At 34.9% G+C, this 27,163-nt stretch overlaps 3 protein-coding genes and 1 long non-coding RNA gene across 5 annotated transcripts; 2 read left to right on the forward strand and 2 right to left on the reverse strand.

Annotated features, from left to right (window-relative positions):
- Nucleotides 1-300: 300 nt before the first annotated feature.
- Nucleotides 301-3,343, forward strand: LOC122275283 (polygalacturonase QRT3-like). Its single transcript, XM_043084277.1, has 3 exons — nt 301-937; nt 1,097-1,336; nt 2,086-3,343. Exons 1-3 carry the CDS (start codon nt 704-706, stop codon nt 3,133-3,135), a joined length of 1,524 nt encoding a protein of 507 aa, XP_042940211.1. The 5' UTR covers nt 301-703; the 3' UTR covers nt 3,136-3,343.
- A 5,192-nt stretch (nt 3,344-8,535) lies between these two features.
- On the forward strand, nt 8,536-12,191 carry LOC122275303 (polygalacturonase QRT3). The gene is made up of 3 exons (XM_043084307.1): nt 8,536-8,883; nt 9,046-9,273; nt 11,036-12,191. Exons 1-3 carry the CDS (start codon nt 8,716-8,718, stop codon nt 12,086-12,088), a joined length of 1,449 nt encoding a protein of 482 aa, XP_042940241.1. The 5' UTR covers nt 8,536-8,715; the 3' UTR covers nt 12,089-12,191.
- A 2,208-nt stretch (nt 12,192-14,399) lies between these two features.
- Nucleotides 14,400-21,479, reverse strand: LOC122276556 (choline-phosphate cytidylyltransferase 2-like). 2 transcript variants are annotated; one of them, XM_043086377.1, is made up of 8 exons: nt 21,197-21,477; nt 19,264-19,377; nt 18,823-18,918; nt 18,140-18,182; nt 17,542-17,697; nt 17,215-17,295; nt 15,010-15,120; nt 14,400-14,872 (listed from the first exon to the last, which is right to left on the reverse strand). In XM_043086377.1, the coding sequence occupies exons 1-8, from the start codon at nt 21,358-21,360 to the stop codon at nt 14,708-14,710; spliced, it is 930 nt and encodes a 309-aa protein (XP_042942311.1). In that variant the 5' UTR covers nt 21,361-21,477; the 3' UTR covers nt 14,400-14,707. The 2 variants fall into 2 exon arrangements, with proteins under 2 accessions (XP_042942311.1, XP_042942312.1); XM_043086378.1 differs by having other exon boundaries at nt 14,782-14,926; nt 21,197-21,479.
- An 898-nt stretch (nt 21,480-22,377) lies between these two features.
- LOC122275592 lies at nt 22,378-24,821 on the reverse strand. Its single transcript, XR_006228608.1, has 2 exons — nt 24,481-24,821; nt 22,378-22,995 (listed from the first exon to the last, which is right to left on the reverse strand). It is a non-coding gene; the product is annotated as an uncharacterized LOC122275592 (long non-coding RNA).
- Nucleotides 24,822-27,163: the final 2,342 nt, after the last annotated feature.

The raw sequence follows: 27,163 nt of genomic DNA on the forward strand, positions 1-27,163 counted from the left end.
TTTTATATAATTCTTTTATAATTATGTATCTCCTCCTTAGAGCACCCTATTACTCTGCACCATAACCTTCTTCACAGGACCACTGGCCAAAAATCTCAGCTTTTCATTCAATGCGTCCTCTCGATGCCATAGAAACCATTGTAAATTGCACAGACAAAGAATGTTCATTATGAGATCTGTCCACCAAGGCCCTTTTTTTATGAGTGCCAACTGCCAAGGACCAATTATCAGATCATCCCCTACCGACCAAACCCATGATTCGGGATGGCTACAATGAGGTACAGGGAGCCCCTATACATTATATTTCCCTAAGAGTAAGTAAAGTATAACGCTTGCCTCTCTCTAAAAAAATTCCTTCTAAAGTCCAACTTCTTACAGTCCCAAAAGTAATTAGTTGGTAACTGCTCACTTTTCTGTCAGAGAAAAGAAAAAAAAGGATTCAAAAGCCCGAGGCAACTCCCATTTCTCTATAGAAACATGGAAAGAGACTAATGCTATTGTTGTGTGTGTCATCTTATATTACGAATAAAGATCTCACCATCCTCCAATCAAATCGTATTAGGCTTCTCCTTCCATGTTCCCCAAGTCCGTTCTTTCCATGTTCCCCAAGAAAAGAGTCCCGCCCTATCAAATCCTATCATACTCGTTTATATATTTATGATTCCCTCTCACAAACCCGTCTTCAACGTAGGAGAGAAAGACCATGGAAGCAACAATGGCAAGAAGAGCTCTACTACTCTCCATGAGCGTTGGGTTGGCTAGTTTCTTTATAATTCATGTTTATGGAGAGCATTCTCCGGTGGGTCAAATTCCCGGCGGTCGTTATCATGACCAAATGCGTAACATGCAAGCCTTCAGGGTCTCCTCTGTCCGGCACGATTCGGTTTCTCGTCCACTATCTCTCTCTCCTTCTCCTAGCTTTACTGGCCAACCATCGGTATTAAAACTTATGTTTCGATTTGCTTCTTAGAAACTTTTGTTCATTTCTTCGTTATTGTTCATTTCTTAGAAAATATAAAAAATCCGACACTGCAATATATTCCTGATCATCTGTCTTCAGACATGTTAATGATGATCATGATGATAATTGATGTAGGTGGCTGCACTAAGTCCACACGTATATCATGTGACGTCATACGGTGCTGACCCGACAGGAAGAGAAGACAGCACAGAGGCACTCCTCAGAGCAATATCAGATGCAGCCAGAGGTCCAAGCACAGGGTCATTGCTGGAGGGAATCCAGAATCTTGGGGGTGCACAGATTAATCTTGATGGTGGAAATTATGTGATTACCCAACCACTACGATTGCCGGCCACCGGCGTGGGGAATCTCATGGTATGCTCACAAAGATGTTTCTGTCAATTAACTTTTAAGCATTGTTTTCTTACGTGGAAAGGACCATCTTAGAAATGTTCATTCACCAATAATATCTCATAAAGTTCTGTATAAATGGGTCGATGCCACATGGCAGTGTCGCAAGCCAATGCTTCAGGACCAAATATCGAGTGTGTGCCGTCCTCGTTCTTTTTATTTAAAAAGGGATTAGTGTCTGAACATTACTCAGAATACTTTTGACTTTCGAAAAATGAATAAATTCTCTTTGGGTTCTAAGCACAGCCATGACAGGTTTGAATTGAGCACACGCATTCTGGGCACGTAGCTATATGCTTTGAGGAAGCGAATTCAACTTTCGGCAGCCTTTCGGAAATACTTTCCTTTAATCTAAAGGAGAATATAATATTGTTCCATGGTTTGTTGTGAAAGCAAAAGGGCCAAAGGCCTACCTTTCAGAATGTTAAAGCTAAAAATATCTATGTTAGATCTTATACGTGTTAAAAGTTTGGAGTCTTGACGAGCAAGATGCACCAATTCCTTATGATATGCAAAAAATCTTAAAGTCGTTGGTTTTTTATAGGGCACCTAGAAACTCCTCGGCTCTCCATAAAGTTTAAGATAAATGTTGTTCTGCATCCTAGACTTTATCATTCTCTATCACACCTGTTGAAATGTTTTAACTTAAGTGGTGTAATTTTCTTCTGCAGTTTTTGATGCGGGTGTAAATTTTGGTGTATTTGATAAAACAGATACATGGAGGAACATTACGTGCCTCGGACGATTTTCCAACTGACGGGTATCTGATCGACCTGTCAGCTTCATCGACTAGTAATAATGAAGAAAACAGAGAGAGCTCCAAGGATGCAGAGCTATTGTCCTCATCATCACCTTACAATTGCGAGTATATAACCCTCAGAGACCTCATGTTGGATTCAAACTACAGGGGTGGAGGCATTGCGGTAATAAACTCACTCAGGACTAGCATAGACAACTGTTACATTTCCCATTTCACAACCAATGGGATTTTAGTCCAAGGTGGCCATGAAACCTACATCAGGAGCTCCTTCCTTGGCCAGCACATCACTGCTGGAGGTGATCATGGTGAAAGGGACTTTTCGGGAACTGCAATAAACCTAATGGGTAATGATAATGCTGTAACCGATGTGGTAATTTTTTCAGCTGCAATAGGAATAATGGTTTCTGGTCAAGCCAACATACTTTCAGGTGTACATTGCTACAATAAGGCCACTGGCTTTGGTGGCACTGGGATTTATCTGAAACTGCCCGGTTTGACACAAACCCGAATCGTGAATTCCTACTTGGATTACACTGGTATAGTTGCAGAAGACCCTCTACAGCTTCATATCTCTAATAGCTTTTTCCTTGGTGATGCATACATTGTCCTGAAATCAATAAAGGGTGTTGCACATGGGGTCAATATTGTTGACAACATGTTCTGTGGGTCGGATAAAGGTATTGAAATTGTTCAACTGGATCAATCCAATGGACCTTTCAAAGATATCGATCAAGTTGTGATTGAGAGGAACAATGTGAGAGGGATGAACATAAAGTCCACAGTTGCAAGGGGATCTGTGAATGGAAAAGGAAACTTATGGGTTGTCGATTTTAATAACGTTCTTATATTTCCTAACCTTATTAGGAATGTGCAGTATTCGTTGAGTGCAACTGGCAGCCAGTTCCCCAACCATGCCTTGCGGAATGTATCTAATAACATTGTAGAGATTCAGACAGATTTGGATATTCCGGCCACTGTATTCGTTATAGCAGATCAAGTGTAGCAAGTTAAGCTGAACTAGGCTTTAAGTTCAAGATGTTCTGGCTCCCCAACTGTGAATAGGTCGGAAGGTCCGTTTATTCATGGCAAACTTGTTTACTTTCTTATGATACAACAACTTCAAAATGACAACCAAATCTGTAGTGATGGTGTAAAAGTATCGAAGACGAGAGAAAATGATATTTTCTTCATGTTTGGCTTTAGGATATTTTCTTCCTTGTGTCAAGCTTCAGATTTTAAGTTGGGGTTTGCCTTCAGATATTAGGTAAAACCAAATAAATCATTTCAAGCAACCCTATTCTTTTATAAAAATTTGATCTTAATGCCCAAGTGTGTGTACCCTGGATACATAAAATTGTATGTAAAATTATCAATTCCTATCAACTTTGGTCCAAAGACTCCAAACATTCATGGACTTCAAACTCCAAACCTGCAGTCTGCAGACACTCAACAGACAAATAAATTCAACAAATGTTAGTCCAGATCTAGAATGTAAAAAGCACTCTTGTTGATATTTTAGACATTGAAAAACCTGGGTTAGTTGGTAATATATTTGATGTGAACATGAGCCCCCGTGGTGCATTAGACAAACAATTTTCAGCCCCTTCAGGTAGAATAAGCATGGAGTAGGAGCAATGGCAAAAGTTCCAAGGGTGGGTTCAAAAAATGGGGTTTGGTTGTTAGTCATAATCCATGCTGTTAAGAGTTGTTGAGCCTACGTTATCTGGAAACCAACCTAAAAGAAATGACGAAGTATACGAATTCGTTTGATAACAGAATTCCCCGAGTCAAAATTATGATCCCCACCAAAAGCAAAGCAAAACTAGACTAAAAACCTCTACAGCCTCCTTTAGTTTCAAAAATCTTTTAAAGTATCTCGTCCTATTTTATCTTATCTCATTATTTAAATATATTTTAAATATAAATATTTTTCAAGTTCAAATTTTTAATTTCAATTTTTTAACTTTTTTATCTAATCATTACCTAATTATTACAACTTTTCCAAATTTCTAAACAAAATATAAAAAAGTGAATAAATACATAACTCAACTGAAAAAAATTAATTTTTTAATAATAAATTTCACCTTTTTTTCCAAAAGGATTGCGCTACATTTGTGCATTTGACAACTGTATTTAGCATTACTAAAAAAAATTCAACCTTTTTTAAATTCAAAAATAAAAATACTATTAAGAAATTATATTCTAACTCTCTTTTAATTTTATAATTTTTTTCAACTTTTTTCTCTTTTACCAAAACTTCATAAAAATTTTAACTCAAACAATTTCACTATTATTCATAAATTATTTTACTATTATTTACAAATTATTTTATTTTTATTTACAAATTTATCATTTAATCACATTTGTATAATCAAATGAGGTTTGGGTACTAAGAATATCTCAAGTATTTTTATAATACTCTATTATTATTTATTATTTTATTATTATTATATATTATTATTTATTATTTTTTACTATTATTTAATATTATATTATTTTTCTTTTTATTACCTTTTACAATTCTTTTCAACCCTTTTTACTGTCTAAATGTACTTTCGGCCCTTCGGGCAGGTTGATTATTTGAGGCGCAACCTTGACTTTAGAATGAAGGTGAAGAGAACTCAAGAAGTCCAGCTTCACTTGGCTGGGACCTCCCTCCAAACCTTTTGTATGATCCCTTTTTTTTTTTTTTTCAATGTAAAGATATGTCTAATGAATTTAGAAAGACGATAGTTGCATTTATAAAGGACATAGAGAGAATCGATACAGATATAAAAAGATTATATATAAAATAAATTTATATCTTGACGTAATTTCATGTAATGTATTAAATCTATTTTATATTTTATAATTTAATGTATTGTATTAAATTATATCAATTTGTGAGTTTTTTTTGTGAAATTTTTTTATAGATAAAGTATTTCTCATATATAAAATGTTACATATTTAAAAAAAATGAATAAATATGAAATTTATATAAAAAATTATTATTTTTTAATTATAAAATTTATTATTTTTTAATTATAAATATTATTATTTTTTAAAAATAATATATAATATTTATATAATTTATGATTATATTTAATATTGCTCATGAATTTAATTATTAAAATCAGGAAGTCATACAGCTGTGGCACAATCTTTGAGTTTCACAATATTTAGAATTGTTTGCGTAGGATTATGAACTTAGAACACTCCCAATAAATTTTTTATCCTATCCTTTAAAATATATTACTAAATCTCATTTTTTCTATTTTACATACTGACTTTTACAATACATCATATATCAATTTATCTATTTTTTCTTCATATTATTTTAATATTATACCTTTTAATATTTTATGAGAGAAAAAGTACAATAAGAGAAATTAATTTTAGAGAAAAAATACAAGAAGAGATAAAAAAACAAATAAAAATATGTTTACATTTGTGTACAGTTGTGTTGAATCCAAGATTTTAAGTTTTGTGTAATTATATATCTACACATGAATTTTGATGATAACAAATGAATTCAAAGAATAAAGAAGTCTCAAACTCAAGTTGTCTACACAATGGAGTCAAGCACATCAAGGAAACAAGCATGAGCAAAAAGGGAATAAATTCACATTAAAGTCATAGAGTAATGTTGTAAATCTTTTAAAAATTTGAAATTGGGATTAAGGTTCAAAATTAATATTTTATCACAAAATATTAAAATACATTTTTCACATGTGCATGAATTTTTTGGAAATTAAATTTGAAAATTTTAAAAGATGATTGATTGTCATATTTCACATGTGCATACCTTGATTAAAGGGTTAAACTTTGAAAATATTAAAGATGATTGATTGTCATCTTTCACATGTGTATATTTTATTTGAATATTTTCAAAAGTGATTGATGCTTTTTTTGACTTATGCAAAAGGTATATGTTTTTGTTTGAATTTTTTGAAAAGTAAAGTATGCTCTTTTTGTCATATGTAAAAAGTAAAAGATTAGGTTTGAATTTTTTGAAAAGTAAAGCGTGCTCCTTTTGTCATATGCCAAAAGTAAAAGATTATGTTTGATGTATTTAAAAAATAAATGATGTTGCCTTTGACAATTAAAAAAAAAACCTTTTATTTGATTTTTTTGAAAAAGTGAATGATATTGTCTTTGACATGTGAATATTTTTAAATTTGAATATGAAGTCTTATATGCCTATAAATAGATCTTTTGAGAGCTTCACATTTACACAACACCAAAAGCATACAACATTCATTCAAAGTTTTCATTCTCTCTTCTCTAAACATTGAGCATTAATTCTTGTTGATTTTAAAAGATATAGTTTGCGCTGGATTGTTCTTATTTCACTCATTGAGGAGTGTTTTCTGATAACCTACCCACTATCAGCTCTTGTATCAGTAAAAGAGTGTGTATAACCCTTATACGTGTAGAAAGTGTTCTACATAGAGAATAGTTGAATCACCACGTGTAAGGTGATTGCAAGTGTAGAGGGTGTTCTACACGGATCCTTTGTAGCGGTGTTGTTCAAATGTGTAATAGGTTTCTATCTCCACCTGAATGAGGTTGAATAGTGAATTTAGAAATCCTCAAGGGGTAGTTTGAGGTGAGGACGTAGGCAGTGGGGCCGAATCTTGTTAACATATTGAGTTTGCTTCTCTCTTATCATTACTCTTTATATTTATTACTATTTTGTATTTTGTTTATATTTTATATTGTATATTTGATTTATAATTGTTATTTTTTTTAATACAACTCAATTCACCCCCTCTTATGTTAGTCATTTGGGTAACAAATTACTTCTACGTCTAACGGCAACATTGTACACAAATACAAAATAGAAATAAAATAGAGCATCCGTTGGATGCTAGTTTTAGACAACTTATCTTTAAATTTTACATAATAATAAATTTTGTAAAATCTATTGTGAGTGCTCTTACTCAAATAAATATTTAATATTTGTGTTTGTACGAATTACACAATTACCAAGAGGATAAAATTCAAATACAGTAGAGAATTGAAGAATGTTCAAGGTGTGTTAGGTTGAGATAAAAATTAAATAAAATATTGTTAAAATATTATTTTTTAATATTATTATTATTTTAAAAATTAAAAAAATAAATTATTTATTATATTTTATATGAAAATTTAAGAAAATTATAATTATAAAATGAGAAGAAATTATTTATATATAATAATGAGATATCATGACGGGGGTATCACTCACTTATTTGTGTCTTTCCATTCTGTTGACATTAAAAATTCACTCGTTTAGACCTTGCACACAATCTTTTTGCACCCTATTACTCGAACTTCTAGTTGGGGTTCACGACGTTCGATTTCAGTACAACAATTCCCTACCCGGATCATCGGCTGGTACATGCCCATGTTTCAGTCGATTTCACACTTTTGTGTCTTGTTTCATCCCGTACATGATCTCTTCCAATTTCTTTGCACGGGAAAAATTAGTGTGCCGCTTAGTGGTACCGCTCAAGTTACCATTCAGGTAATTTTTTTTTTTTTTTTTTTTTTATTTAATGATTAAGAAAATAATTTTAAATATATTGATATATTTTTTTTACTTAATGATTAAAAAAATAATTAAAAAAAAACACTAAGCCGTACGCGCATCAGTATGAGTGCGGCGGCTTTGCACAATGAGAAATGCTTTAAAACTTATCATTCTTAATCATATGACTTGTTGACATGCTACATGTTAATCATTGTTAAAATGCGATTGGCATCTCAAGCTATTTAAAATGTAACACTACTCTTAAAAAAATAAGATAATTATTTTATAAGGTAAAGCTTATTTTATAAGGTAAATCTCAGTTCTAAATCTCAAACTCAGTTCCTACTTCCTTGTACGTGTTCGCCTTTTTTTTTTTTTTTTTTTTTCCTTTCATGATCGGCATTTTTTGCATGTCCAGTGTAGATTGCACATATATTTCCTACCGTGTCTTGCACACAAGAGAAAGAGAATGTACTTATAATTACTCTTGCCTTCTAATTTCAACACAATCATTCCTTTTCCGTGTACTAAACGTTACGTTATTAACGTAGAAACTTGGCACATCATTTAGTAGGGATAAATTCATTTAAAATAAACAACGTTACATGATCCAAAATATCAAACCTTAAAAAGAGAATAATAGAAATTTCAGAGTTCAGATGTTATTTCTGACGGTTCCACATCAAAGTTGAATATGGGATGTGGGAAATTGGAATCATTAATGCCAATGAATAATGCTACGGGGACTGAAAACCTTGCCCCCAATGTGTTCCGATATGTGGTTTTTCTTTTCTTTTTTTGAAGTATTCGAAGTACAATTTTCGGCCCCCCTACCTCCACCTAATGCCAATTACCAATCTTAAGAGTGAAAATAATAATAATAATAATAATAATGACAAGAAAAAATTACCAATCTTAAGAGCACCCCGTCACGAAAGTCTATGTGCAAGGGAGACAGAAGAAACTGTGTCCCGCTTCTTCTCCCAGTCCCCCTGTCCCTCTCTGTCTCTCTCACGTACAGGCGCGCACTGAATCGATAGATCCAGTGTCAAACCAAACAAATAGGTAGCAGTGCTTCGATCAAAAGCAATGAAACCCTTGCCAATATTGAGTTTCCTAATAGTACTGTTTGTTCAAGAAGCCTTAGGTTCCAGCATTCAGCAAGCACTGTTTCAGTTTAGAGAAAGAATCAACGGAAATTCAGCCTATTGTCCTACCGAACCAAATTTTTCATCGCCGGAGACTTCAGCCAAAAGGGTAAGTTATTTTATGCATGGTCATTTATTTACTTTCTTCATCATTTGTTGCGACTTTCTTTATGTGTTTTCCTTATAATAAATAATGTAGTGTTTATTAACACTGGTTCTTCAGCATCTCTGTTTTTTACGAAATGTTTATGCTTTGAATGTACTGTGAAAGGATGGTAGAATTTTCTATCCAATTGGGTATGGAGCAGACCCAAGCGGGGGAAGAGACAGCAGTGATGCCATACTGCAGGCCTTGGGAGATGCAGTCCAAATGCAAAGTGGGTTGGAGTTGCTGCCTGGCATTAGCGACTTCGGAGGTGTGACGATTCATTTGCAAGGTGGAGACTACAAAATCAGCAAACCGATAAGGTTCCCTTCATCTGGTGTTGGCAATATTGTGGTCAGTCTCTCTCTCTCTCTCTCTCTCTCTCTCTCTCTCTCACTCAAAGTCTCAGCCTACGAGTGTGTTTTGTCGGGTGCGCGTCAATTACTGATCTCAGACAAGACTGCCTAACTCCCAGTTGGTTCCCTATTAACTAAATATCTCCTGGATGAAAGAGAACTTTTTTTGGAACGATCTTTGAACGAAGAACATTCTAATAAAAAATTATGGCTTTAGGTTCTGTTCTGGCTTTTTCCTCCTTTCTATAACACATACGTACGCGATGAAATGAGGTGCTGTTACGATATCGGATTCGTATTTGTTAAAATTAAGGAACTAATTATAGGAAGTAGGTAGGACTTGTGAAAGTTTTCCTTAGAATCGAATGCACAGAAAGGATCAGTATTTAATGAAGAAATAATTTATTTTCTTTTTCATGATATATGATCATTAGCTTAGACATCATCTCACTCACGAGTCACCGTCCAAATTGTTTATGTTTTCACTCCTTTTCTTTGTTTATGCGAAGCAATCAAAGGGGGTGCCGGCAGCCGGAGTTTTTTAGGTGTTATTGCGAGTCGTGCCTGTATGGGCCTCTGCCACGTTGCATTAATGTTTCAGCCTGTGTTCTGCCTTTCGTGAATGGAACTGCATTGAAAAGCGGAACGGAACCGTTCTTCTCGCCATTAAAACCCATCTTTTTAGTTTTAGGTCTTCTTCCTTCGATACTTTTATTTAAAAAAAATAAAATATGTCCCTTTCCAACAATACTTTTATTTCCTTCAAAACCCTCTTAAAGATATTAGTAAGAAGTGTTACGCTGCAAATCTAATATCTCGTTAGCTTTCTTCTGAAATTTGTTAAGAGCAGAAGTCAAAAGTGTAGCCTATCTTGCCGACAATGATATTGTATAAAGACAGAAGTAACTTTCGGAGGATGCCGTTGTTTTATATATATATATATATATATATATATATATATATATATTTATATGTGTGTGTGTGGATATAGGCTATAGCAAACTGATTCTGTTCATACGATAAAAAACACAATTGCATGGTGTTGAGGATTTAGGATATGAGTGTGTATTTTAGGTATCGATTCAGGAAATATTTGGCTTGAAAAATGGTTTAATTAGTCATTATTATAATTTTTCTAAATTATTATACGAAATATAATAAATAATTTAACTTTTTAAAATCTCAATTTAACATTTTCAAATCTCAAAAAAATAATAATAATATTTTATTTAATTTTTATTTTTTATCTAAAAACATCTCATCTCAAATCCAAACCAACCCTTATAAGTGTTCCCATTTTTTCCGGGTAAAAGTCGTTGGTTGCTCCTATTATCTTAGTCGCTTTTAGGATTTATGGTTTCTAGAAAAATTAGGAGTAGGGCTTGTTTAGGGATGGACGTTATATGGTGGTTGCATTTGGGTTAACGTGGAGTCAATATTCTAACTGGTAAACATTATGACTTGAAACTAGTAGCACCTTAGAAATTCCTAGCTTAAGGTATAATAAATACTTAAGGTCAAGCGGCCTTTAGAATCTGCACTCTAGTATTGAATTTCTTTTGGCTTGAGGGAGTACTAATTCAGACCATTATATTTATTTTAACATGTTTGGTGATGTACTTATGGTTTGGTTAACTCCACAATTTAATTACTATCACCCCGATCATTTTGGATCACTAGGAATCTATACCAAGAGACCTCCTTTTCACTCACAAACAATTGTATTATAGCAGGTAATATTGGCATGTTTAATTAATTAGGTACAGGGAGGAACTTTGCGAGCATCGGATAAATTTCCCGGTGATCGACATCTTATAGAACTGTGGTCAGAGAATTCTCCGCCATTCGACCAGCTGCGGCTCCAAACAAATGCATTCTACTATGAGGACATCACCTTCCGGGACATCCTCTTTGATTCAAGCTACCGAGGAGGAGGGATTCTCATTGTTGATTCAGTCAGAATCCGGGTAAACAATTGCTTCTTTCTCCACTTCACAACACAGGGAATTATAGTTAAAAGGGGCCACGAGACCTTCATTTCAAGCTGCTTTCTTGGACAACATTCAACAGCAGGCGGGGATAAAGATGAGAAGTATTTCTCAGGCACTGCCATTGATCTTAACAGCAATGACAATGCAGTCACGGATGTTGCAATTTTCTCTGCGGCAATTGGCGTTGTACTAAGAGGTCAGGCAAACATACTCACAGGAGTACATTGCTACAACAAGGCAACAAGTTTTGGTGGGATCGGAATATTGGTAAAACTGGCTGGATGCTCACAAACCAGGATAAATAGCTGTTACTTGGATTACACTGCTCTAGTCATGGAAGACCCTGTACAAGTTCATGTCAGTAATGGGTTCTTCCTAGGGGATGCTAATGTGGTCTTAAAATCGATCAAGGGTCAAGTCTCTGGGTTGAATATTGTGGATAACATGTTTAGTGGGCAGGCTGGGAACATGGTACCCATAGTTCAATTAGATGGGAAGTTCAATTACATCGATCAAGTGGTGATTGACAGGAACAATGTGAATGGAATGAGCTTGAAATCAACTGTCGGAAAACTAACAGTGGCCGGAAATGGGACGAGATGGGAGGCTAATTTCTCGTCGGTGTTGGTATTTCCCCACCGGATTAATAATCTGCAGTACTCTTTGCACACTCGAGGAGAGCCTAAGTTTACAGCTCATGCAGTGACTGATGTGTCTAATAATGTAGTGGTTGTGGAGAGCGAGAAGGCCGTTAATGGGGTGGTCTCCGTAGTTGTTGACCAGCATAGTGATACTGGAGAAAAACAAGTCTTCTGCGTGTAAAGCTTATAGTTATGCTACCTAATTATATATACAAGAATGATATATACGCACGCGCACACACGTGTATATATATATATAGAAATAAAGGAGATTGACAAGCCTATGATTTCTTCTGCTTTTAGTTTTTCTTCCCAATTTATTGCTGACTTTGGTGCATTGAGCATGTCTCCTACCACGAAAGCCAGTGTTTTCAATGGTGTGACTGTGGCTGTGGCTGTTTCTGCTTTCCCTTTGGTTTTGTTCGCAGTCTAGCTTACGAATATAATAAGGTAATATTTCTCACAGGAAGAAATGGATTTATAGTACGTCCTTACATGCCTTCTGTCCTAACAATCAAACCAATTATAACAATTTTTAGGCAAATCTACAGGAGGCAGTACCCATCAAGGAATGGAGGAGTTGTTGCCATCAAGGAAGCAACTTATCTAGTTGAGTCCAGTTTAATTTGCATAAGAATGCTCAGGATGACTGGGAGATGGTTTTGGTGCTAGAAAAGAAATGCTCAGTAACTCATTTCTCCACCGTCGAGTGTAATGTGGTGCAATGTGACTTATTAAAAAATCTAAAACATAAACATAAAAAGATAGAGGGAATCTAAAGTTTTAGTCTTCATCTTTTTATGTTTTTCGGCACCATTTTATTTTGAAGATATATTTTTAAAATTTCTTTAGGTATAAGTTATGGTGTATGATAGCATTACTCATCCAAACATTAGGTAGGCAGTCAACTCCGAGTGGTTAGTAGTCTTTTAACCTTATTGGACTAGTATAAAATGTAAAGAATTCTCACAACCTCAAAAATGGGAAAAACCTTCATTCAGATCACTCGTCCAAATCCAACTAATCCTAACAATTTCGACAATCATAACTCGTTCGAACGTTTTTTTTTCAATCCCCGAACAAAATTAAACCAAGGAAACCCAAGCTTTAATTTCGAGTCAGAATTTGAGGATGTATGTGAACGCATCTTTACCACCCAAGAAGTAAGAGTTTCAACAGAGCCATCAATCCGAATATAGATCAAACCATTCTTGCTTGTCTAAAATAAGCAATCCTTGGAGATCAACTTCCATAGTAATCTGCACAAATTAATTAATGACGCGTATAGATAAAATACATAAAAAAAGAAAAGAAAAAAGAAAAAGAAAATACTAGTGTGCCTCGTGAATTTACCCCCTTATTTTGAACACTCATGTATTTTAATTTTTTATTACTACTTTTTTTTTTAATGATTAAGAAAATGAATATCAGTATATTCATGTATTTTTGTAAAAAATTTTAAAAATACTAAAAAAAATTAGAAAATGACATTTAGCCTGTGGAGCATGTCCAGTGGTGACAGCTGGGCGACAGAGTAGCATTATTATAAAAAGAATGGATGAAGTTGCAACGATCAAGAAATTATCTACAAGAACAAAATACATAGAATCCATCAAGCAAGTCTGCTCAATGCATAGGCAACCAAGGGAATTTCCAAAGGTCCACAATAAAACAAAAGCCCCCCTAAAAATAGTATTAAAAAAGCTTCTAAAAATACAATATAGGGAATAAATAATATATTGGCAACCCTATATGGGCAACTGAAATTATTAGCATGATACAGTTATCGAAAGCAATTTCCAAGAGAATATATTTTCCTCTAGCTTGATGTCTAAACATAGGCTGATTGGAGTGCCAACTCGATCTATTCATTTTTTGATTTTTCACTTCTTTGTAAGACTCGTATCCTAATATTATATAGTTTCTCTATCCCTGGTCTAAAAAAGTATTAATGTATTTTTAATGCCAATATGAAAATAATTTAAAATATATTTTGTCAGTCTTCATAAATAGATGTAGGTTTTTGTATTGTTCATATATATATATTTCAACTGTTCATATTGCTGCTCATTTAATTTTCTTATGACACAACCACAAGTAGAACTTTCTCAATTTTTGTTTTGAGACATGATGTGTTGTCTATAATATTCAATATGAACAGTTAACAGGAATGGTAAGTAATCGAAAATGAGAAAAAACTCATTATATTTGCAGTCCCTGCATAAAGCATATCCAGTAGATTCTAGAACCTTAGCGTCACTTGTTTATAACAGTTTCATCCTTTAAAAAAATGGTCCAAGCTTTCCAATGCAGACTGCTGCCTGGTTAGTTAAGCACTAAATCCATTTTGAATACAAACTCATAATACCATCTCAATCGATTTGATTGTTAGATTGAACAAAAAATTGAAATAATGGCAAAGACTACTTGTGCTGACTAGTTTAAAGCCTTCGTAGTACCCTAAAGAGATCAAGCATAAATGTTCCATGGGATATCACCAAATCTCTAATATTGACATGTTATTAGGTCTAAATTCTTACAGCAGAATCCCTTCGCACGAGCTTTGCCTCCACCATACATATTTGCTAATGAGTTACTTCAGACAGCAAACTACTTTTTCTTTCCTCACAGCATATATGAACATACTTATAACTGAACATGAAAGACCCATCTAAGCTTTGAACCGTTTTCCAAGCTCAAGTTTTCCTGTATCTGCCCAGTAGATCATTTGAGCAGGGGTTTACATATATTGCTACACATGAACAAGATCAATGCTCCATCGAGTATTGGAAAGAGCAGCTCATTTTTCGTCTTCATTGTCATAGTAATCCTTTTCTTCATCCTCTTCTTCATCTTCATCTTCATCTGAGTCATCATAGAAAACATCAAATTCTTCATCATATATAAGCCCCCTTAACTGTTGCCCCCTCAGCCGCTCTTGTATTCGGTCTTTGATAGCTGTTCCCTGACATAAGCCCAGGATAAATGTTCAGATTTAAAAAATCTGAATGGCTCTTCCCTGACACATGTACCAGCAATAGGTGTTTATAGAGAGAGAGAGAGAGAGAGAGAGAGAGAGAGAGAGAGAGAGGCAGAGCTGACCATTTTATGGCAACCTTCTTCAAACATCTCAAGAAATCCAGCAACCAGTCGATCAGCATTCTCCACCCATTCATTGCGATGTATCCTAGCAGTTTTCGCTACAGTTTGTATCTGCAAACTCACGGCACAAAAGAATTCCCATCATATTACAAGATGTTTGGCATTGAAAAGCTGGTTTTATTCTATTTAAACTTAACAGGCATGGCATGGCACAGCAACCTTGAAAAGGAAGTGTGCGAGATGGTATTATGTAGTCCTATTTGTAACATAAAAGCTAATACTATTTAATCAGTAACAGAAACATAATAATGCCCTCAAACAAATCAAAGTTATTCCACAAATAGGACCAAAGCATGAGAATTAAGGCATTTTGAAGGAATAAATTGGAAGCTTAAGATCTAAATGTTATTTTTAAAGGTTGACTCGAACTCAAAGTTTTATTCCAAAGAAAGTTCCATATGGCAAGCACTACATATTTCATTAGAGGGGGGATGCAGGTGATAATTTCAGTGCTGTACTTGATAACTGCAGTTATAACAAGTGTATGCACATGAGAGAATCATAGAAACATCACCATTTTGATAACGAGAACTTGGTGGGCTAATGACTGTTGATTGTCGTGGAATATGACCAAAATTGGTGAAATATTGACTAACAAGGACCAAGGCCATGGAAAAGAACTGCACTCACGCACAAGTTTCCTGCTCCCCAATGAATAACTCTAAGTAGTTTTTTTTTTTTTTCCCACAGGGACATTGTCGTGTGATTGAATGGTATATCAGAGTCCACAATAACAAAGCAGTTCTTCTAGATTTCAAAATCGAGATTCCATTTGAAAGGAAAATCTGAAAGAAGCAATCATTGGTAATTTTTCAAATGGGTATACCACTGGAGGATAAAAAAAGGTGATTAGCTTCATTATTGATAATAAGCATTCCCTAGAAGTAACTCTTATACTAATAGCGATGGCAATATGTAACAAAGTCTTTGTCACTGGGAAGGTTTCACTTCGTGGTTCTTCTCTACTTTTGCCATTGTCGTAGGTCAGCCTCATTTGTTTTCATAACTATTCTCATCTCATCTCATCTAATTTAATCATTACAACTTTTCCAAATTCCCAAACAAAATAAAATAAACAATTCAACTTTTTCAAATCTCAAAACAAAAATAATATTAAAAATATATATTCTAACAATATTTTATTCAAATTTCAACTTTCATCTCTGATGTCTCAAGCAAGCAATTTAACTATACTTATTTGAATTTCTCCGATGGCATTAACCCTATTTCTCACACAAAACACCATATCCTGCATTGCAGCCTTAACATTTCCACTCATTGCTTGAAAATGTCTAGCATAAATCACAGCATTAACATTTCCATTCATTCCTTGAAAGTGTGTGCGTGTGTGCATGAAACAAAAAAATAGATTAAAGATAAATGAATGGAAGGTAACCTATCCCCATAGCCATAACCCCACCACTTGCCCTCCTTCCCACAATGGCAACAAGGTAAAACTTGAACACAAGTTTCTTGTGCATAAATATGCAACGTTTTTTTTCTTATTATATAATTGATAAATGCACCCAGTGAGTTTTGACCTCACAGTCTCATCTTCCATCCAGTTTTTACAAGTGGATGAAGAACCACTAGAGCTAGAGTTCATTGGCTATATATATATATATATATATTTTTTGTAAGTAATACCTCATTTTAGTTCTTCTTCTTGACCTCATTTTAAGCAACAATTATTTTTAGTTTGATTGTATACTCATAAGCTCTCATACTTCCAGGGGCGGAACCAGAAAATCTGGTTTGGGGGGCCAAGTTACAAAAAAAAAAAAAAATTAGGAGGGGCTAAATACTAATTTTCATATAGTCTACTTTACAAAAACACCTTTAAAATTCTAATTTTCCTCAAATTTTGAAAATTTTGGAAGGGCCAAAGCCCCCCCCAAGGGCCTTGGTAGTTCTGCCCCTGCTGATACTTCATCAAAATTCCATGGCGCATCTGCAATTGACTTGACTAACACATAAGAGCAACCATTAGTATTAATTATTAGTGATTTGGTCTGAACGGTTATCTCAGCAAAATTCCTAGGAAATCATCTGGGCTGTAAAGCTAACACATCTAGCACGAAGTTCCAAAAACCAATAGCAGGAAATGCACAAACAGCACCAGTTTATAATTTTCTTCATACATACCTTCTCTCCAACTTTCTCTTGTTGTTTCTTCACTCTCTCACGCAATTTCTTCAAACCCATGTTCACTCTAAGCCGCTTTTCCTGATAGCAAGAAATGACATGATTGAGATCAGTTCACGCACTGGAACAAATATCTTAAATAGTGCTTGAAAGAAGCATACACAAATGAATGTTTTTCGAAAGACAAAACGAATGTGGTGTATGTGTGTGTGTATTAAGTAAAAATTTTATTGATAAAAGAGTATACATAGCCCAAGTACACAAGAAGTATAAGAGAAAACACTAAATTAGGAATAAAACGAATGTGATATATGAACAAGAAAACACCTTGACATAGCTAACACCTAAGTCCTTTCTTGTATATCCACGGTCCAAATTACGCATCACATACTGATTGTAATCTTTGAGAATCCTCATTATAATATCAGATGTGGAGATCCCATCTGTCCGTTTTGTTTCCTTAAATTTCCCTATGGACTTGACCTGCATCAGATATCTATGTCAAACATATTGAAATAAAGACTACTGGAGCTTTATGTTAAAGAGAAAATTGAGCAATGAGACAATCAAGAAATAAATCCACAACACATGACAAGTGTTCAGAACAGTTAGAAGCAAAAGGCTTGACCAACTGGTGACAGGACAAAATAAATAAATAAATAAATATAAACATCATCAGAAATATTTCCACACAAATCACATAAGACAGTTAAGGAAAGAGGGAAATACCAAGAGGAGAAAAAAAGGAAGGAATGACAAAAGGTAAGATAAAAGAAAAGATCAAGGCAAAAAAGAGGAGGAATTAAATGGATAATAAAGGCCCAGTAGCAAAATATTTCACAGGAAATATGGGCCAGTACACACCCAATATTTCTTGGCATCAAGTAACTACAAAACAGATTTATCTAGTAGATTTCAGACTTACGAATTCATAGACATCTTTTCCAGCCCCGCTTGCATCAGCATAACTACAATTCTCGAGTAAAGAAGAGACAATTAACATATTTGAGAACATAGTCAGCTTAAGATGCATAAAACTGTTGAAGTAAACAGTCTGGTAAAAAGAAATCACATAAAAATAATATTTACTTCCATCATATTCACATTATATTTGAATGTATTACAATGACATCCTACTGCGATGCACAGTTACCATGTTATTTGGAGATGATGGCCCCTATATAAAAGTAATAAATGGGATTTCCTCCCCTCATAAATATAATGGACAGTGACATCATTGGTTAAAGGACCCACCAAGTGCGGGCACAATTTATCAATAAAAAAGCAAAAAGAAACAAAAAAATAAATACAGTGAGCTATTCAAGTACTGAGGACCTTGTTTGAAACAAGCATCAATAAATCACAAAGAGGAAATTTGCATTGCTATAAAAATAAATAAGCCAGTGTCAAACATTTCAACAACAAAACAAAATGAGTTTCACTTTATGTGGTTTCTAACCAAGAGTGAAGATTTCCGTTGTTCTAGCCTGATCAACTCAAATTCATAACACCTATCCATCAAATGTAGACAAGGGCATGCGATTTTTGGAAAATCTTAAGCTAAAGAAACTGACAATAAATAGTTAACTTGGGGTTGGTTAACCTTACGGAAGAGAATCATGTGCAACATAATCAATCTGATGTTTGTCAAGGAATTCCATTGTTAGCACCCATGGTGCATTGGGGATAACCTCATCAACCCATCTGCATCAAGCATAACAAAAACGCTAATAAGAGATTCAGCATATATATACCATATCTGCAAATCAGCAATACCAATGTGCTAAAAGCAATATGCTACCTTTATAAAGGTTCCATGATATAAGACCTTAACCCCACTTTGGATCTCAAAGGGAAAAAGTGAAGAGGAAATACATTAAGATGCTTTAAAAAGGCTAATTAGAGCAGTACAATCATTGTCATTTCTATTCCTTTATAATATCTGAGATACAAACCAAGTCTATTTACAAAGTGTACAAACCGAAAACATGCGTTCATAAGTCCATTCTAGTTAAATGAATAAAATTTAGATGTTTAACATAAACCAACCTACAGTGGCGGAGAGACTCGTATCGTTCCTTCTCATTCATAACAGTTTTGCCCTTATACTTGTGGGTGAGTTCATCATTGCAGCATCCAACAAGCAGATATGTGTTTGGAAACCTACAAATTACAAATTAAGATGGAAAAGAGTGTAATATAAATGAAGTCTAATCAATTTCAAATCTCATAAGCATAAAAGCAAGTATTTTTCCTTCAGACTCAGAAGAACTGAAAATTCAATAGGTTGTTTTCAGCCGATAAAATTGGATTCAATTTTGCATCCTAAATCTACCATACAACTGCATTTGTAAAAACGAGAATCAATCAAACTTAATTTCAAACTTAAAGCAGTACTTATAAAACAGTGGTGGTGTTGTGACTTATGAAATTTGTGGCCAAAAAATTAATTCCAAACCCAACCTAGTAAAATCATTTTGGGGGGAGGGGGGATATTCCAACTTGCACTTGAATATAAAGCTTCACTGGTAGCTACACCAAGAAATCTTTAAAACAGCATCAAAGATGGAAAAAAATGTAATAAGAAGTTCACCTATGGCCTTTTTGGACATCCTATTGAAACTTGACCCAACCTATGCCCTTTTTGGACGTCCTATTGCAACTTGACCCGTTCTGTTTTTCACAATGCCCAAACCTACGCAGGCATTATCGGGAAAGAAAGACCCTATAAAAGATTTTAGCTTATCATTACAAATGACGAAAATACAAGGTAAGTTTTAGAGTATCTTGAAACTCTCATCTCAAAATGAGTAATGCTACAAACCACACCCTCATCCCACTATATAAAATGTGGCACTTTTATTGCCCTTTGATCGCTTTTATTTTTTTATTTTTAAATTCAAAAGTTGATGGATGTTGGGATTGTGGAGCCTAGTCTATTCTTGTGGCGGACCAATTTGATGATCCAACTCAACAAGGATTCATCACTGTTTTTTGGTGGGTTTTCAATGAGGCTTGGGCCATGAAGTGTAAGCTTGGACAACACCCCCGGTAAAAATTGTTGACCCTGTTTGTGACTCGACTATCCCCAAACAAAGAGTTCGCGTAACAAGTCGCTCAAGCGAAACTCAGGCAAAGAGTTCATTTGACAACTTGCTCGAGCAAATAACCCAGAAATTGTAAAATTAGGGTTTTTGCCATACAACCCTATATATATATATATTTATTATAAACAGTATGGCTGGTATGGAATAGTGTATTTTCATCCCAACGTGTATTTTTTCATTCCACAAGACAATAAAATCCTTTACAGTTCTGTAAACGTAGGCACCGAACCACATAAATTTTTGTATCGTGTGATTAATTTCCTGTTTTGATTTACTTTTCTGTCATCGTTTTTCACAACACTCATGGATGGTAGCGAATGTAGAATTTTCCTCTCGTAAATAGAAAGCTACAGGAAAAGGTAACTTTCAAAGGAGGTCCAAACGAGTCCTTATAATAAATAAATAACGCCGAATCAATCTTCACAAACGACCAAATGATTTACTCCAAACGGCAGGTTGATATTCAGCATCAAGTTGCTAAGCCGATAATGTAATTACAATTATTTTTAAGTAAATAGTTACATATATAGACCTATATCCAGCAATCTAAATTTTAGTTCACGTATATGCACGGCTTGAATCAAATAATACAAAGAAACGAAGTAACTGAATTGACAGATAACATCACCTGAAAAGGTTCGCAAAAAGGATACACATTTAAACTTGGAAATGAATTGGTTTCGAAAAATATCTGCAAATACAGGAGTTTCTTCCCGAAGACCGAAGATAACGGAAGAGACATTACAAAATCTACCATGAAGTCAAACAACGCATCCACCAAGGAAATAAAAATGTTTCCCAAAAAAGATGAAGAATTTATAACTATTTTCCGGGGGGAAAAAAACGAAATATTAAGGGAAAAGGGAGAATAATACAGTTTCTTGGCTTGCTCGAGAGCGCGGGCGTGACCGAAGTGGAAGAGATCGTATATTCCATCGGCGTATACTCGAACTGGTCTTTCCTCCGCACCACCACTACTCTCCTTCTTGTTGTTGTTATTGTTGCCGTTCCCATTAACACTCGGCTGCTGATCCTCCATATCTCTCTCAGTCTCTCTCTTTCACTCAAGGAGAGAGAATTGAAAAGGGATCGAGTAGAATGGCTTTTGGGGCAACATGGTACAATGAACTGTAAAAACAGAATTCTGTTCCTCGTTACCTTAACTGGTTTTTACTTCGTATTTTTGTTGTTTGTTGCTTGGGGCCCTTAATTAAAGCCCAATTACTTACTGACTTTTCCCCTTTGTTAACTTTTTCTATTCAAAAGCTTTTTTTTTTTTTTTTTTAACTCTCTCTAATTATCCGTTTGAATATGAAAATTTTTTATTTATCTTATTTTATTATTATAATTTTTTAAAATTTTTATATAAAATATAATACCTAATTTAATCTTTTTAATTTTAAAATAATAATAATATTAAAAAATAATATTTTAATAATATCTTGTTCAACTTTTAACTTTTATCTAAAATAATTTCTTCTCATCTCACTATTCAAACAGTACCTTAATTTTTATTTTTTTCTTGGTTGATTCCTTCTCTCTTTTTTTCTTATTCTCTTTCGGAGGGAATGTGTTAAAATATTGAAAGAAAATAAAAGAAAATAACAGCAGGTTTGACTTTAGGAAAGAAATCGCAAAATATTATTTCATTCATGCTTTGATAAGAAAATCGTGGTTCCGTCCATGCCCAAAATTCAAGGAATTATCTCTACTTTTTTGTTTACTTCATAGTTCATACTGTTAAGAGTGTATTAATAGATGACTTTGCACAGAAACATCATCAGACAAATGCAATTACATACAAATTCAAACGAAAGCCTCGGGAGACTAACTTTGAATTCAAATCAAAATGGCCATTTTGCTGTTACTGTCGGGAAAGAAATCAAATATATTTTTGGAAGATTTAATTTGACTGAATGACTAAAAAATAAAATCATCCAAATTTGAAGGAAAAAGTAAGTCAACCCGACATTTTTCAATGGTCCATTTAAAATGTATTAGACATTGGTAGGCGAAGAACGAAGTCAATCGGACTTTAGTTGAACAAAGACACATATGCAAACAAAATTATTATCCCAATTTAGTCTCTACTACTAATGTACAAATGCGGTTGAGATGGACAAGCCCAATCACATTATCCTTAATTGTACACAGACACGGCATTATCACATGTCCTACTAATTGTCACTCAGATTGATCAAATCACAAAGGCTGCAATTCTCCACTATTTTCACTTTTAAAGTGACATGTTTACCTGTAGAACAAGTTCGAGTAAACTTCCAAAACTACAACTTATTTCATAATTTCGCAGCTCCTCTGCTTTGAGGCAACGAAGCATTTGCTTTTCGGTTTGCATAGAGCATGCCTATTGAGAGTGTTTGATCACACTTGATTAGTACTGATGGCAAAGCTGTGTAAGATACCATCAGTTATATTGATCATATTAGACAAACTGCTTGACTAGTATTGCTCCACCGTAACTCCATTCCTATTTTGTCACCTCTCAAAATTCTGGATTTAATCAAAAGCAAATTGGTTAGTACCAGTAATCTGGCACCTCATCTTGTGCTCCTGCAAATGCCACACCTTTGGTAGAGCAGAGGTTCTTGGGCATCCTCCGAAGGCATTGCCCCAGGCTTTGCCAGCTCTATATAAATGATTCTGTCATCAAAGTCTAATAAAATAGAGAACATGAGTCTCATATCCTGAATAAGGTAAACCTCTACTGTAACATACACAATTACAACATTCAAGAGAGGAGCAGCGGGGACAAGGAATTTGACTCGTGTCTTGTTTTCAGAAGCAATTGAACAATTCCAAATTTGTTTCTCAATAAATTATCTCAATAATGTCTATTCAATATTTGAAGTAATCTATGGTAATGTCATTAATCTCTATAACATGCTACAGACAATAAATGTTTTGAGGAGGAATACGATGGCATCTCTACTTCGAGACCACCAAGCGTGAGCCTATTCCCTATTTATATGCCTTTGTGCATGGTTGACATGTAGTCACCACAATGTCACAAAGCCAATCCTGATCCTAATCAATATCTTGGTTTCAATTTATAACTTGCTTCATACTTAAGGTGTGACACAAGTTGACTAGTCGCTATATGTGTGGAGTAATATATGTTAAAACATTGTGAGATATGTGCCCACACATATACCTTGACATGGGGCAGTAGGTTTCCATATCTGCAGCTTGTCCAGACACTATCGCTTAACGCGTGACATGTAAAACATCAATGGAATAGTTAGTCACTAAAATCTGATTTTTCTGGTCCATTCCTATTACCCTGCAAAAACTTCTTTAATTGGTTTATTGGCTCTCCATACACGCAATTCTTGCCACTCATATCACATACCAATCACAATCTCCTTTATCTCTTCTATATCTATGACAATTGTTTTGCCTCAGTTATTTGAATTGAGTTGGGAAAGTCTAGAAACCTTAAATTCGTTTCATACTTCGTGTAACATGTGATAGTAGGCTGTCGAAATTCCTGACCATCTAGAGGGGACGGATTTTTAGAAAAGTCCTCTTTGTTGACCATGTCTCAACCATTACACTAGGATCTAATGTAATGTCATCTTATCCTTTTAATCGTCATGTTTCCAGAAACAATTCTTTTTAATATACTATCTTGAAATTGGGGCAGTGAGGTTCAGGATTTTCTACAATATAATACCGATATCTCATGCGAGCAGTTTTCATTGGACTCCGCCTTCCCCTAATTTTTCTCTTTTCTTTTACCCAAAATAAATATATTCAGATCACCTTACCCATAAATTGAGTATTCAAAGAACAGAGATACTAATATAACAACTTCTCAAACGTTAACAAAACCCAGGAATTCACATGACTGGTTGAAGAAAAACAAGATGGAAAATCAACCAAAGATGGAAACATTCAAATAAATACAAACTCTCAGAACTTAAAAACCCAGAAATACATGAATAATATTAGCAATTGAAGAATGCCCATATGGCCAAGAACAGAAGGAGGAGGAGAATAGTAGGATACCCATATGAGAAATTAATTAAAGTTGGAATAGATGAATAGCCCAGGAAGAAAAAACAGATGATAAATCAATTAAGTTAACAGAAAAGAAAATGACAAATCAGAGACAAATGAAAAAAAGAAATGACTTTACTTCTAACCACGATTCTGCTTGCAGAGGGGATATTCAGACAATGCTGAGGTTCAGAGAGCTGCGTTTAGTGAGATTCGTAGAAGAAATTCGGCTTGTAGAACGTGCGGACTTTGCGTAGCATGGGAAAGAAACTGTTGGCAACGTGTGAAATCTTTCAGGCTGAGGCTGGTTGCTCTCGCTATCAACCTGTACGAATTAAAGCCACGGAAAGTCGGAAACTTTGCTTTTCACACCTCTTTAATTTCCATCTTGTTAAGTTGTCAGCAACGTTTTCTGATTATTCCATCTCATTATTTTTCTATTTTCCAATTAAATTATCAATTCTGTACGGTCGCCGGCTACAGTCACTGCAGAGTCGGCATATATGATATACCACGTCAGATGCTATTAAAAATCAAAATCAAAAATCAAAAACAGAACAAAGCTGAGAAGTTACACGTTTACGAATCCAATCATGTGCTTCTTGCTTCGTCTGTAATGCAAATGGGGCCGATGAAGCGATGGCACGCAATAACTTCCAAATTTTTGCCAAAGGTGGTACCAGTAATTAGCAAATGGGGGGGCCGAGACAGCTGCTATTTAAATTGAGCGGTCCGCCCAGAGTATAACTGCTTCGTTTATATTACTATTCACTTTTTTTTAATATTTTTTTAATATATTTCAAATATTTTTAAAAAATAAAAAAAAATATATTAATACATTTAAAATCACTTATTTAATTACTAAATTAAAAAAAAAAAAAATTGTCCAACAATACACTATAACAGTCAACTATAGGCGGCATATAGGTTGTATTCATTTAAATTAGCAGATCGTAGTAAATGTTTACGAACACAGGTTTCCAAAAGGTGATTCTTGCGTTGGTGCTCTGATCAATGGTCTTTGACGTCATCTTCAACTTCATGGTGTCACTGGTGTGGTCTTCCTCTTGAGCACTTCTTTGATTTCGTGGTCTTCAAGTCTTCAAGTGGATCTATGTGGATATTTGTGTGGGTCATCTTCAGAGGTTGTAGCCACTACCACCGAACTAGTCTTTTCCTTCGAGTGGGTCACTTTTGCAGGTAATTTCTAGTTCCTAAAATTCCTGATCCACTGCCCTCCACGACACCACAGCTTTAAGCAAAAAATCAAATATAAACAAAACCAATATTAGTTTTCGACCTCATTCGACAAAACAAACATGAAAATAAAAACCTTACAAAATCGTGGCAACGCCCACCCCCCCCCCCCCCCAACCAAAAAAAGCGCGTGCAAATCAAAACCAAAACAAAGAATTTGAGAGAGGCTTGGATAGTAAATAACATGAAATCAAAAGCCCAAATCCCCACCTCAATTACGAGTCATCCCGTCTGCAAATTTCAAAAGTCCCAAAAAACTAAACTCTGCACAGATAAAATTTATCATTTTTCTTAAACTATATACACATTATCTACATTAGTCTCCAAGAAGACAACATGGGACTTATTCGCTAAAGGTCCAGAGTTGATAATGTTTTCTATCCTGCAATACTATAATTGTTGAGGGAAAAATGAGCGTATTAGCATATTCTTGTGAAAACCTGTGTAAAATAGTGTTGTAACAAGTGTTGTTAGGGAAAGGCTTGAAGTGCTCGTTATTGGTCAAAAGAAAGTAACTTCGCTCGACCCTCGCTCGACATGCAGCTCGAGCGAACTCAGGCAGATTCAACCGCTCGACCCTCGCTCGACACTGATCTCGAGCGAACCCAGGCAGAGTGTGTCGCTCGAACCTCGCTCGACACTGAGCTCGAGCGAACTCAGGCAAATTCAACTGCTCGAGCCTCGCTCGACACTGAGATCGAGCGAACTCAGGCAGAGTCGACCGCTCGATACTCGCTCGACAGGTCGCTCGAGCGAACTTAGGCAGATTGTCTCGCTCGACCTTCGCTCGACACTTCTCTCGAGCCAATGTTCCAGATCTCTTACAATGTAGGGTTTTGAAGCGCATCATTTGATGTGAACTATAAATAGAACAGCTTAACTTCTGTTCTGGGGGTGGAGAATCAAAGCAAAAACTCTAAGGGCCTCCAAGAATTTCTTAGAGCAAACTCTCCCCCATTTGGTTGATTCTCTCTTGGATAAACATTTCTCCACCACAACACATTCAAAATCAACTCTTACTTGAGTCCATTGAAGTGGACATTTTTATTGGCCGAAAGAGTCCGGAGCTGCCGTTGATGCAGAGATCGAGAGGTTCTCGTGGGAAGCTATAGGAAGGTCAGAATTCCGACACTACATGCGTGTAGAGATCGAGTGGGTCACTCGTGGTGTTGCAAGCCAAGTTTAGCTACTACAAAGGTTTTGTGAGTGTCTCTAAATTGGTTGTAACAAACTAAAATTTCTATAGTGGATTTAAGGTGGTGTCTTACACCCGAAGTGGTTTTAGATTTTGAAGATGTTCTTCAAATGAGTTTCCACTCCGTGATCAAAATCATGTGTTGATTATTTGTGTTATTTGGTTCATTTATTAACTGTGTTGAACCCAAGGTTTCAAGTTTCATGTGATTATAAATCTACACATGAATTTTGATGATAACAAATGAATTCAAAGAATAAAGGAGTTTCAAGATCAAGTTGTTCACACAATGGAATCAAGCACATTAAAGAACCAAGCATGAGCAAGAAGGAAACAAGTTCACATTAAAGTCATAGAATAATGTTGTAAA

The sequence above is a fragment of the Carya illinoinensis genome, chromosome 9, assembly GCF_018687715.1.
Source record: "Carya illinoinensis cultivar Pawnee chromosome 9, C.illinoinensisPawnee_v1, whole genome shotgun sequence".
In the NCBI taxonomy this organism is placed as follows: Eukaryota; Viridiplantae; Streptophyta; class Magnoliopsida; order Fagales; family Juglandaceae; genus Carya; species Carya illinoinensis.